The sequence below is a fragment of the Malaclemys terrapin genome, chromosome 8, assembly GCF_027887155.1.
Source record: "Malaclemys terrapin pileata isolate rMalTer1 chromosome 8, rMalTer1.hap1, whole genome shotgun sequence".
NCBI lineage: Eukaryota > Metazoa > Chordata > Testudines > Emydidae > Malaclemys > Malaclemys terrapin.
The window spans coordinates 14,130,893-14,143,267 of NC_071512.1; the positions used below are offsets into that span (position 1 = coordinate 14,130,893).

The window sequence follows — 12,375 nt, forward strand, 5'->3', positions numbered from 1 at the left end:
GACCAACATGGCTCCAAGAACACTGCAACAAGAATAATCGGCTTTCTTCTGGGATAATCTTAATACAACTCTTTGGACTGATATTGAGGCCAACATTTTCAGACTTCCATACATAACATTAGACACCTAAATCCTAATCAGGCATGGAATTAAGTGATCTCCGCTCCTCTGATAATCATAACATTTAATTAGGTGCCCAAGTAGGGATTTCAGGTGTCTGATATTAGGCACCCAAGTTTCAAACCTGTGGTCATCATGGTTTGTATTTTCACCCCCCACAAGTAAAAAAAGACAAACAAAAGAGTCCCACCAGCAAGTAAACTGACATACTGTATTTATTGCACAATTTTCCCCTAAAATTGGGAATGGTTATTATAATACAAGTCCATCTTGGGAAATATATACAAAAAACAATAGAGATAACAAATATGTACATTTTACCCAGCGTTTTACACATACCACCATCTAAATAATTTAGAGAAAGCAAAAAAATTGTCATAAAAATCTGTCATAACGAACAAGGAAAATGTATGCAAGGTGTAAAATCCTGTTATTATTATTATTAATTATTTTTAGCAGACCAGTGTTTGCCAATTGCAACAAAATAAATGTGCTAGTATATATGTTTAGTATACTTAATGTTTTCAGCCTAAAAATTAAGACATGTTAATAGAGGTTGGGAATATTGAAGAAAAAAAATCAAACAGATTAGTTTTCTATACACAAAAAAGGGTGTGATACATTTTAAAAAGTCAACACTATAGTGTTGTTAAAGATCCCTTTTTTAAAATTATTCACCAAAAAAGAGCATGTACCACATTTCTCATGTACCATAAAAGATAAGTTACAGGAACACTGCCCATCATGCTAAAGTTGAATTTGCATATTTACCACAATGGCAATATGGTTAGGAAAAGTGTCCATACATTTTAGACCTAAAGTTCAGATATTTGTCTCTAGCATCGGTGACCTGATAACCACAGTGGTGGCAGAGTGGCCACTTTGTCTAGGACTGACTGAACAAATGATTGCATTAAAACGGTCTAAGGGAGTTGTATTGGGCAGAAGAAAGCTGAAAATGATTCATCTTAATGACAATTTTTTCTCTCTCAAGTAATTAATTTCATGTTGGCAGAGGCCATGTGTTTCTTAGAGTCAACCCCAATTTCAAAATAATGTCCAGAGTTTTCTTAGTGATGAGTAAACAGAAGAGAACACAGTATTTTCTTGTAATAATTCATTAGGGGCTCAATCCTACAAGGTGCTAAGCGTGGTGCTGATCCATCAAAGCATTTAATCACGTGCTTAATTTTAAGCATGTGCTAGTACCATTGACTCCAGTGAGATTACTTGTGCTTAATGGGACTAGCACATGCTTTAAGTTAAGCACATGCTTAAGTGCTTTGCTGGATCAGGGCCAGAGTGCTCAATACATTGTAGTACTGAGTCTTGTAGCACTACTGTGATCAGGTTATATTAACTGCAAAATATGTACAATGTTCAGAATTGTAATTATTGGCTACATACTGTATTCTAGCAAAAATCGTTTAAAATTCGTATTTTAGAACGCAATCCTACATTACTGATGTGTGTCTGTAGAATCAGGCCCTTAAACTTTTGTTGTGTTCATTCCAAAAACCAGATGTAACATAATCGTGGGCTTAAAAGAGGACATTTAAACAATAAGCAAAGTGACTAATTAATTAATTAAGACTACATATTAAATATGAAAGTCTTCCCTGCAGCAGTCAGCATTAGATTTTGTATGCAGAAGAGTTTCGGGACACACTGCCCATATTAAAGTTTGGCTTACTTACCAAGTTAGATCCCAATCCTACAAGGAAGATGGTGCAGGTGCAAATCTGTCCATACGGATCCTTGTAGGAATGGAGTCCTAAGATTAAAGTTATGATTTTTTATACCACCACCAAAACACACTGGGTGAAATCTTTGCCCTGTTGAAGTCAGCAGAGTTTTGATATTGATGTCAGCCGGGCTGGGATTTCACCCATTGTTTTCAAGTTTGAATGGGGGGTGGTGGGGGGAGGAAATTGTTTTGTTTTTAAAACAATATCTGCAAACCACAACAGAGAGCATGTTACATGATTGAAAAGAAGCTTATAGAAAGAGTGAGATATTATAGAATGGTAAATATAGTTTAGTGAACGAGGGACAGTACCTTTCACTTTTATTATGGATAGTCTGTGAACTCCAGTATACTGAAAATGATCAATGAAAACAATAACTGTAATTAGCTACATGAATTGGCTGCTAGGACAAGAAAGCAAAGAGAAGCATATAACGCAGTATCCAGTTAAACTGAGGTAGTAGAGCCTTTTGAAACATAATCACCCACCTACTGTACATTTACATTACTTACAGCAGATCGGTTCCACATCAGCTATTTTTACAACTACTGTGTATATGACGGCAAAACAATGATGAGTGAATAAAGGAGAAATGCTGAGAATGGAATAAACAGCATTTTCTGCTGGTAGCTACTCAAATTGGTAGAAAAGGGATTACAACAACTTGCATCATTGGGATATTTTGTCTAAAAATAATTTTGATATTTCTATGCAATGGCATAATCACCCATCCACGTTTGTAGAACTTTTTTTAAAAAAATATAGCAATTAGTTACCTGAGCAATTAAGGTTAATAGTCTATTTTTTCCTCCCCCGGTGCTTTGGTACGATTATTTCTAGCTCATTATTTCACTCACTGACTGCTGTAAAAACAATCTGTTGCCAGAATATTATAGACTGTAAAAATATTAGAGGTAATAGTCATGGCATTTTTGGGATACCACAGGGAAATTTCAATCAACATTCTCTCTTTAGCATTTGTTTGTTTCGTTTTGTTTCAAAATTTCATTTCTTCTATTTTTTGTAAGTCATGAAACAAAAGTATCACCATAAAGCAACATTTAAACATTATAGCCTTTGAATACCTGTTACAACACCAAGCCAAGAAAGGGGAAATGGAGTCTCGTTTGCCAGTTTGTTTGTTGGCTCCCCCTCCCCCCTTGAAAAAAAGAGTACAAATACATTTTTAGCTGAGTGTCATTAGTAAGCTGCTTACAAAAATCATTTTTCCTTTGAGAAATATCCACAATTTGACTGTTTAGTGAAAAAGTAGAAGTTGTTACAAATCACTGCAGTTTGAGAGTTAAAGATCTTAACACAGTCCTAATAGGTATCAGCCACTCTCAAGACAGCTGCTTTCTTCTCCTGTTCAAGTTTACAATCAGCAAAAGCACTGCACATTATTACAAAGCAGTTCTTCCTTGCATTCCCTGTTTTTCATCGTACATAATTAGCCTCCTTGCAGAAATTGCCCAAACCATTTGCAGTTCTTCAGCTTTTTCTAAAATCTTGAGTTTTCTTCAGTAACCTCAAACTTGGGTTTTTCAATTACTATTAGAGTTTACATTCTTTTTTATGAATGGCCAAATGGGAGAGGGGAAAAAAAGAACTCTCCAATTGTTTGTATAATATGCAGTCAGTGACGGAGACCCAGACAGCTCAGCAAAGCTGTTCAGTTCAGTTGCCTCCAGCGAAAAGGAACCAGGACAAGTGTGTTTCATGTCTGTCTCCTGTCTTCCATTTCATTTCCAGGAAAAAAAAAAAAAAAGTTAATCTCTATGCCCTTCAGCATTTTAAAGTAGTATCTGGGCAACATATGGAGAGTGAGTGCTGGCTACGGCTGCCAGTAAAGGGAGGTCGCTGGATTCAATCCTAAAAGGAAGAAGAGAAACACTAAATCTAACCCAAAATGTTCATGTGCATTAACTGCTAGATTATCCATGCCAAGCTAAGGTATTTGCAGTTGGACTATTCAAGGCGAGAAGCTCTATATTTTATTTATAAAGCTTTAAACTGCAAGTCATTCTTAATGTAAAATTAAAACATTTGCATTTCTGAACTCAAGGCAACATCACCATTTGTTATTAAAAACAGGAACAATCAGTTCGTTTTTAAACGGACATCAAAATTAATTCCTGATCTATCGCCTGGTGACTCACTGACAGATCTTTGTCGTCATGCAGGAGACTTGGGTTCCATTCCTGCCTGTTCTCTTGGTCACTGAGCTAACCGGGCTGGCAAGGGAATACACTGCGGGGAATTCATCCTACCCACTGCGCGCACATGGCCTGAGTAAAGGAGCTTTATGTGGGGAACTCAGCACAAGTTAGGAGCAAAGGAGGGAGTGGAATTCATTCATTCCCCACTCACAGCAAGCCATGGCACTGAGCTGCAGCTCGTCCCTTTGCAAATACTACTTCAGCCTGTGGGCCCCCCCACGCACGCACGCGCACATACCCACCCACCCCAGCCTTCAACCAATACCCATCTGCATAATGGAGTATTTAGAGCTGGTGAGGAGACCACCTTCCTAGGATCCGTTAAATGGCCTCTCTGCTTGTGCCCCATTCCCACGGAGGGGTGCTATGTGGCGTACATGATACAGAGAGTGTTCTCTGTGCCCTCTGCCATGTGAGGAATGTCACCCTGGAGGTATCAAGTGCCTTGTGTTATTCAACAGGGACTGGCCACTTAAAGAATGGTTCTGATGAACTCTGGAGTGGTGAGTCCAGAGCAGGGGAAATGGAGAGGGATCTTAGAAGATATGGAGACAGCCCCAGAATGAGAAATTCATGTCAAACTAACGGTCCTGATCCTGCACAGGGATCCACTAGCGCAGACCCTGTGGCTGTGACAACCCTACTAGTAGGTGTGGAGAAGATTTATGGTGGGGGAAACATGTGGAAACTGTATTGAACAATGTTGTGATCATACCCCAGTACCACGCCCAGCTCCTTGACATGAACTCGCATCTGGCCCTTGAGGTATTCAGACAGCATCTTGCTTTTGAAATACAGCTCTTGCAGCCGATCTTCCAGGTGCATAACACACTAGGAGCACATGAAAACAATCACATTAGAAACAAAACACCTTGCAGCCCCCATACCAGCCAAATTCCAAAGGGGAACAGCACAGTCCCCATAATTCTATTTTCCATAGTGGGCCACGTCAAGGTAAATAATTATTTGAAAGCACCTGGCAACAGCAGGGGAAGAGACACAGCTAGAATGATGCAAACTTTTGTTTAGATTTCTGTTCTGAAAAGTATTTTTTACGTAAAGGATGGATCTTACTGTCCTACTCTAGCAAGACTCTCACCTATTTCAGTGGAAATTTTGGTTGCATATCAAATCAGGACCAAAGACAGCTATCTTCATTATAGAACAAAGTTTAACTGAATATCTCAAATGGGCACAACTGGAAGTTAGATAATGCACAATATGATCAACTGTGGCTATGTGGAAGTATGAGAAATATCAACTTACAGCATCTTCGTTAACACACTAATTTAAATGATATTCTCAAAACATATTCAGCCCTTTAGATCTCACCCATACTTACAAAATTTGGAGATAAATTATGCTTGTAAAGCTGAAGAGTGGAATGAAGCAGGTTGGAGACAAGGCTAGAGACTAACACCTCTTTTCCTAGTTTATTATCAATCATTCGCCTTTGGCTACTGGCCACTTGCACTGTCCATTTATCCGTGTCTGCGATAATGCAAACAGCTTCTGCAATTGGTTCATCCAAAACAGGATGCTTAAAAAAAAAAAAAGACAGAAAAACAATAGTTTAAGTCTGAGAGTAACAAAAGACAACTCAATTTTTCCAAAAATAATTTCTTCCTGAATAGTGATGGCATTTTTACATACACTGCAATCCCTTAAAAATTGATCTTTATAACAGAAAAGCTACCACAGTTTTAAAAGGATAAAATCCTACATTTTCCAAAGCAGTTTTCTTTTTATTATCCTCTATTATAGTGAATATTTTCTTCCAAGAATGAATATGTTTCAGTGCCTACAAATTTTCCCCTTGGACATTCAATAAATATTGGTGTGTCCTGTTTGAATGGAGCTGAAGTTAAATGGACGTAGGTTAAAATCATATTTTAAAAAAATCACCATGTATGCTGTTATTTATTTTTTGTATTTCACTCAGCTTGGACACTTTAAATAGTCTGGTCAGTTTCACTCCTGTTACTAGTCAAGTTTTCCTTAATGTCAGCAACAACTCTGGCAATAAGGTTTGTAAACTGTTGCTGCAGAACCAGCAGAGGGAGCAAACAACGACATCCACACTCACTCTTCTAGTGCTTTCAAACAGCGCCTTTACAAAACATTTCTCTGCAATGGATTTTTTTAAAAGAAATGTTTAGAACTCTGTTGGCCCTTTTCCCATTAGATTTTTGGCTTAACTGCTTGAGAAAACATCCCTTTACCCAGAGCACCACCCTATGTGGTGCTATGGTACAGTATGATTTTATTTGAAAGCCAGTGTGTAAAATCTTGTCTAATATTTTATATATCCTGCCAGTGCTTGATGTTATCGATTCAGCTGAAGTTTGTTAGGGGGGAAAAAAATCTCTCTTTATTTTGTGGGATGTAAGAATGAAGCATTTGTTTCATTCCAGTAGTCATTCTGAGATACTGAACTGGTGTCTCAAAGTTCAGCTGGGCTTTATTTATAAATGGGTGAAATCCATCCAGGTGTGCAGGGCAACTCAGTGGCTGATATGCACCTGATAGGGCTATGTGCAGGGAAGGGGAAGAAAACGATGGAAATGGCCACAGATATGGGTAGCCAAACCTGCTGCACATAAAATGGTGCTATTACTGGGGCTTTGTGACAGAAGGGATCGTGCTAGAGGGCCTGTTTACTGCTCATAGAAAAAGTGTTCTTTTATCTTTGCTAGGGACTGATCCTGCTCCCACTGAATTAAGCTATTGGCTTATAGGAAAGCAAGATCATGCCCTTCAATGGCAAATGTAGGAAATGATGCACTTCCACCCCATACACTTCTCCCTCCAACCTGCCCAGTTTCCAGCCTCTTCCCCAGTACAGATCCTGGATTATGCGGCTAGAACTCTGTTGGGGAAGAAACAGTTCCATAGAGTCCCCATTCTATAGGATATAGTAGGAAGAGAAAGGGAAATCAGAGTGCAGAGAGTTCTGCTCCCCATGTGACTCGGGGTGGGGTGTTTGTCTCTCTTTTCCCCACAAAACCAGCACCGTTGGGTCATTACCTTCTATGAAAAAGAAACAACAGTACTGGGAGATCCCAGTATTTCTGAGGACTGAATGTTAATTTCACCACTGTAAGTTCTGCTCTGCAGACATTCGGGACACCAGCAGTTTGTTGGGGAGACATGAATAGGGAAGACTGTATGGCAGTTTGGACTCCATACCTCATAATCACTATCTATCAACTGGGTTGCTGCACCCAAAAGAAGAGAGACTTCATGATTTCTCTAAGATTTAACATGGATGTCTCTTTTCTCCTAGGGCATGATCCTTCTTCACTGGCTTCAACAGGGCCTTACAGTGCAAATCTGGAGCAGATAAATATAACCATGTTACTCAGGAGTACTAATTGATAGACGAGAGCACTGAGAACAAACCAGTGAAATGGGACTATGGAAACTAGAATGGAGCTGTGACAATAAATATTTCCAGTTCCAGCAGGTTTGCCAGTTCAGAAATATTTGCCTCTCTTTATTGTGAAAGATACATTTCATTGGATATAGTTTAATTACCTGCACCGCATGCGACAAATCCGACACCAAACAGTGTCTCAGTTTTTCATCATTTCCTACTCCTTGCAAAACAAAGTCAGGTACGTAAGATGAACAGTAGCCACCTAGCAAGGACCTTCCAAAATTGGCAATACTGGGCTGGATAGAGTTCACTTCAACTAATTTTGACCTGCAAGAAAGGTATATCATGGACATGTACTATAACTAGCACTGATTTCTACTCATTTCAGCTTGAGCAAGTGTGACATTTTAGTTCCAATCATCTCTCCTCTAAATGTGATCAGCTGTTCAACCACATTTTAAAAAGCAACTTCAGTTCAAAGACAGTTTAAAGTAGTCAGCCCTGTGCATAAAATACTGTAGTGGAACAAGATACGAGCCAGGGTTGCAATGAATAATTAATACTGTTAATATCCAGATCACCACTCTCTTTAAATTCATTTTACAACCACCAAGCCCAAGAGAATCTTTCCAACCACTGATGCAAAAATAGGCTACAGTACCTCAAGTCATGTGTGTGGAGGAATGAGGAGAAGAGATTATATTTGCCATGGTGTCTGTTATTGTTGAAAATACTTACCCAGGAAAAGGGATCTCATCTTCTTCTGTCCAATCTTCGTGCTCTCCTACGTAGTAGTTACTGTTTTGTCTGGTTAGATCATGACCTGTATCTTCACTTTCACTGTCACCGAGAGCACTATCTGAGCTCTCATTTCTTGGAATGTCCCAATCAGATCCTGGGGCAACTTTTTTCTCTGAATTCTCTTTATCCCCATGGGGGACACAAATAGAGATTTTGTCTCTTTGGTCCTGCTCAGCAAAACAGTTTTTGCATGTCTCCTGGCGAACAGATTCCATAAACTTACAAAATTCACTGGGTAGTTTGCTGTTCGTTGTACCGAATTTTTTAGAAAGTTCTAAACTACTGCCGTGATCTAGAACCTCTATAGTTGCTTGCACTGGAATATCATCAATAGTCCTGGTTTCAATCGAACCATCATCCGTAAAATACTCAAACAGACTCATGCTCTCTGCATTGTAAGGATTCGGATTCCGATGCTCGCTGGCAACTCGAGGGAACGGTTCAGCTGTCCCACAGTCTCTATTTTGGTCCTCAACAGTTTGTTTTGCTTCACAGTTCTGAGCAGCACTCACTCCTTCCTCCATTGCTGCTTGGTTGTGACGCCTAGCAATTTGTTCCACGACTGCTTGACTTCGGAGTTCAATATCTGAATCAGGAGACATGGAATCTCCAATCAGGAAAGTCACCTTTGTCTGAGCCTCGGCAGTACTACAAGGAAATGCATCAGACAAGAGCTTATCCGGAGGCTTCTTTTCCACTGCTATACCTGTTGATCTTGTTACTCTGATGACCTGGTTACCAGACTCCAGTGACTCCTCAGTCCTCCATGTTCCTGCTGTTGGCTCTAATCCCGACTCTGCCATTGCACATTTTTCCACTGACGCTGACCCTGTGCAAATTACGGTCTCCAATTTGGTGTCCAGACAAGATGTCAATTTATCCTTGGACTGCTTAATGTCATCTGCATTTTCTTGGCAGTCAGCAGCAGAAGTTGTCCTGCTCTCATCTGAAGAAGTCTCCAGCTCTACCTTAGAGGCATTTTGGGCATATTCTCTCTCTTGATGTGAAACACCCTCTGTATTTTGCCCAAGAAGAAGTGGACACTTGCAATATTTACAGCTACAGTTAGGAGTTCTCATTTCTTCAGATTCTCTAGCTAGCAAATTACTTCTGTTCCTGTGGATTGTTATGAGCACATATTCAGATTCCTCTACCTCTCCTTTTTCCAGCGTAGTAGTAACAACTGTTCCTGGCATTACTATGGCTTCATCTTCCCCATTTTCTAGAAGATGCGTCTCTTGTAGTTCAGAGCATCTTATGAAGTAAGTGAGGAAATAAAGCAATCTCTGGACTAGATCTTGTCTTTTACCAACCACCACTGTTTTTGCTAATCTCACAGGTGATCCAATAGCCCCATACAAGTCTCCTACAACAGAAAACAAAGCAAGCATAAATATTTTGCAGCTTTAAAATAATCATGCTGTTGTTATACAGATGCTAGTTTTCTAAGCCAGCTGAACAATAGATGAGATTTGTGGGTAGAGCTAGACCAGTGAACCTCCCTTGTGCACACACAGCTTATACTGGCAAAAAAGTGCTTTTGCTGGTACAATTGTGTCTACACTAGTGCTTTAGCTGGTATAGAAATGTTGCCCAACAAAACACACACTCCTAACCAATATTTTTACACTAGCAAAAGTTTCTAGTGTCAATGTTCCCTCAATCAGCTTGGGCGTCTCTGAATTTAGGCTTGACAGGATTGACTTTAAATTGTTAGTCGTTGGTAGACATGGATTTCTTAGGGCAGAAACTGATGGAAAAAATCACTAAGAACTGGCAAGCACAACCTCCCCCACACCTAGTATCCACAAGGATCTAGTGTCACTGGCCCTGTTGTCATGGCCCCACACTTTCACTTTGAGGAGCACAGAGGCCATCCCTAGGCAAGAGCCGTTCAGCCATAGCGCGGCCAGGAGCTCCTCCTCGGGGCCCTGGTCAAGGATCTCTGCTCCCCTGGACTAGGACCACCTTCCTCGCACTTTTTGCCCCTCTGTTGCACAGGGAGTCCTCTGCAGCCCAGACATCAGTTCTGGGAACCCTCTGCCACTGCACTGTCAGTGCTGCCCTAATCCGAACCCCAATATTACCCCCCTTAATCTCCCACAACTATGAAAATTAAAATGGTTAAAAACGTGCTTAAAATAAAAATTGATATTAGTTGCCAAAATTACAAAGCATTACCAATTCTGCCAGGTGTATCTGTATTGAATACAGAAAATTGTAATAGTGCTGTTTGACTCATACAGAAGATGATGCACTGATCGGAGGAACATATAAGCTGCCCTATTGAGTTCTGGGGGAAGGACATGTGTTTTCTTTTCAATGGGTAATTATTTTTAGAGGGACCCTTCCACAGGCAACAGCCTTAACAGCAACCGTGAAACTATGCACCGGAACGGGGTTACTACGTCAGTCTCACCATTACAGTCCATAGGCAAGGGAAGCTTTCACCTCTATGTCACCAGTTCAAGTCTGGCCGAGATTTACAGCCACTGAAATTTATCCTCTGCTATCACTTCAGTGATCTGTGGATGACGATTAGATGGGTCTCATGCTCTCACTTCAGTTCTTACTGAGCAGGGGTTTACAACACAAAAGCCAACAGGCAAGCTCAGCAGAGAAGCCGAGAATTCAATGATCACGGAAACGGAGCTAAACTTTTACTTCTACAGGAGACTCCTCCAGATCAGGGTTTGGGGTCACTGGCAGGGCAGTAGCAGAAAACCTGTGTTGCCACAGTCTGTGCTGTACCTGTTCTGTGGCTACAGAGGACTTTGCTCTCCACGGCTCTCTATCAAGCACCTTTAATGAGCACTAAATTCATTCAAGCGTGTTTACAGTGCAGCTCTGCTCACGGTTGTTGCCTGTTATGAAAGTGAGGATCAAGGAGAGTAAATGGCCAGGGATGGTCATTCTGGAGGCAAAAGGGGCCCCAGACTGATCCTCTCTTTCTTTTCACCGGTAGCCCCACCCCTGCTCAGGCAGTACACCCAAGGCAGTGGGTGGAGACAGATACAGAAGCTGGGTCAGCAGCACCTGCTGGAGGGGATGAGATTGCTCCTGATACTACCGTAAAGAGCCACATCCCCAGGACGCTAGAGGAAACCCCACTCCCACCTGCAGGAGAGCGAGCTGAGGGAAAAATAAACCTGTGCCATCAATCGGTGCACAAGGTGACTGTGAGAAACACTACCCAGCGGCAGCTCTTCCCTCCCACCCAGCTCTCTGCAATATTTTGAATGGAGGAGGAGTTCTACTGGGCTATCAGAGCTGTTCTGGTTGTTTTGTTGTGCAGGCGAGTGGGGGCTTGGCTGTTTTAGAGGTGCTAGGAGGTGGAGACGACTTACAGGGAGCCAGAGGGCATTGCAAAAGCACAGCACCTCCCGAATAACGGCTCTGGCTTCCAGCAGATTCCTTGAGTTCTGATACATGATCCTCTCGCAGGCCACCCCTGCCTATACCAAAGTGGGAGAAATTCTATGAGGGGAACCCAAGTCTTCCTTTCCCTGACCAACCCACTTCCATGGGACCTTCTGCCGGAGGGGGCAATAGGACCAAACTGTAGGAGTCTTAAATCTTCTTCTCTGTTGGCCAGCCATGAGACAGTGACATGAATAACCACACACAGGGTCTGATCCATTGAAGGCTTTCCATTGGTTTGAATGGGCTTTGGAACGGGGCCTTAGCCAGAGCATTACCTATGGGGTTTGTGCATTAATCATTCACTGCGCCTTACCATTCATGGTCTCTTTAATTGACAACACAGCTGTTTCTTATTAAAATTAATCTTTTTATTAAGTTTTTAAGTAGGTAATTTTCCTGTTTCCTGCCATCCCCCCCAACTTGACTGGTCAAGGATAGCATCCCAGCAGCTAGAAAATGCAGTTTACCTAAAGAGATCCACAAGGGGACCAAAATCCCCCATCACCATCAAGGCACTTTAAAACCTGCCTGTATAACTTAAAAGGGACTTTGTACTTTTCTGCTGCGGCTTTATTAATGATTGTGCTTAAAGTAATTACATAGTAAATGCAGTGTCTCTCTGTAAGTTTGATCTATAGAGCTGTATCTTGGTCTGAGGACACAGGTTTTTACTTGTAAATGATCA

General features: G+C 41.1%; 1 protein-coding gene across 3 annotated transcripts in view; it reads right to left on the reverse strand.

Moving 5' to 3' along the window:
* Window positions 1–317: 317 nt before the first annotated feature.
* The window catches only part of FNIP1 (folliculin interacting protein 1), a 92,286-nt gene continuing 80,228 nt past the window's right edge, over window positions 318–12,375 (reverse strand). For all 3 annotated transcript variants that reach the window (XM_054038159.1, XM_054038156.1, XM_054038157.1), the window contains 5 exons: window positions 8,205–9,633; window positions 7,625–7,793; window positions 5,430–5,627; window positions 4,803–4,918; window positions 318–3,740 (listed from right to left, as the gene is read on the reverse strand). In XM_054038159.1, coding sequence (XP_053894134.1) covers window positions 3,662–3,740; window positions 4,803–4,918; window positions 5,430–5,627; window positions 7,625–7,793; window positions 8,205–9,633 — 1,991 coding nt within the window. In that variant the 3' untranslated portion in view covers window positions 318–3,661. The remainder of the gene's footprint in view (window positions 3,741–4,802; window positions 4,919–5,429; window positions 5,628–7,624; window positions 7,794–8,204; window positions 9,634–12,375) is intronic.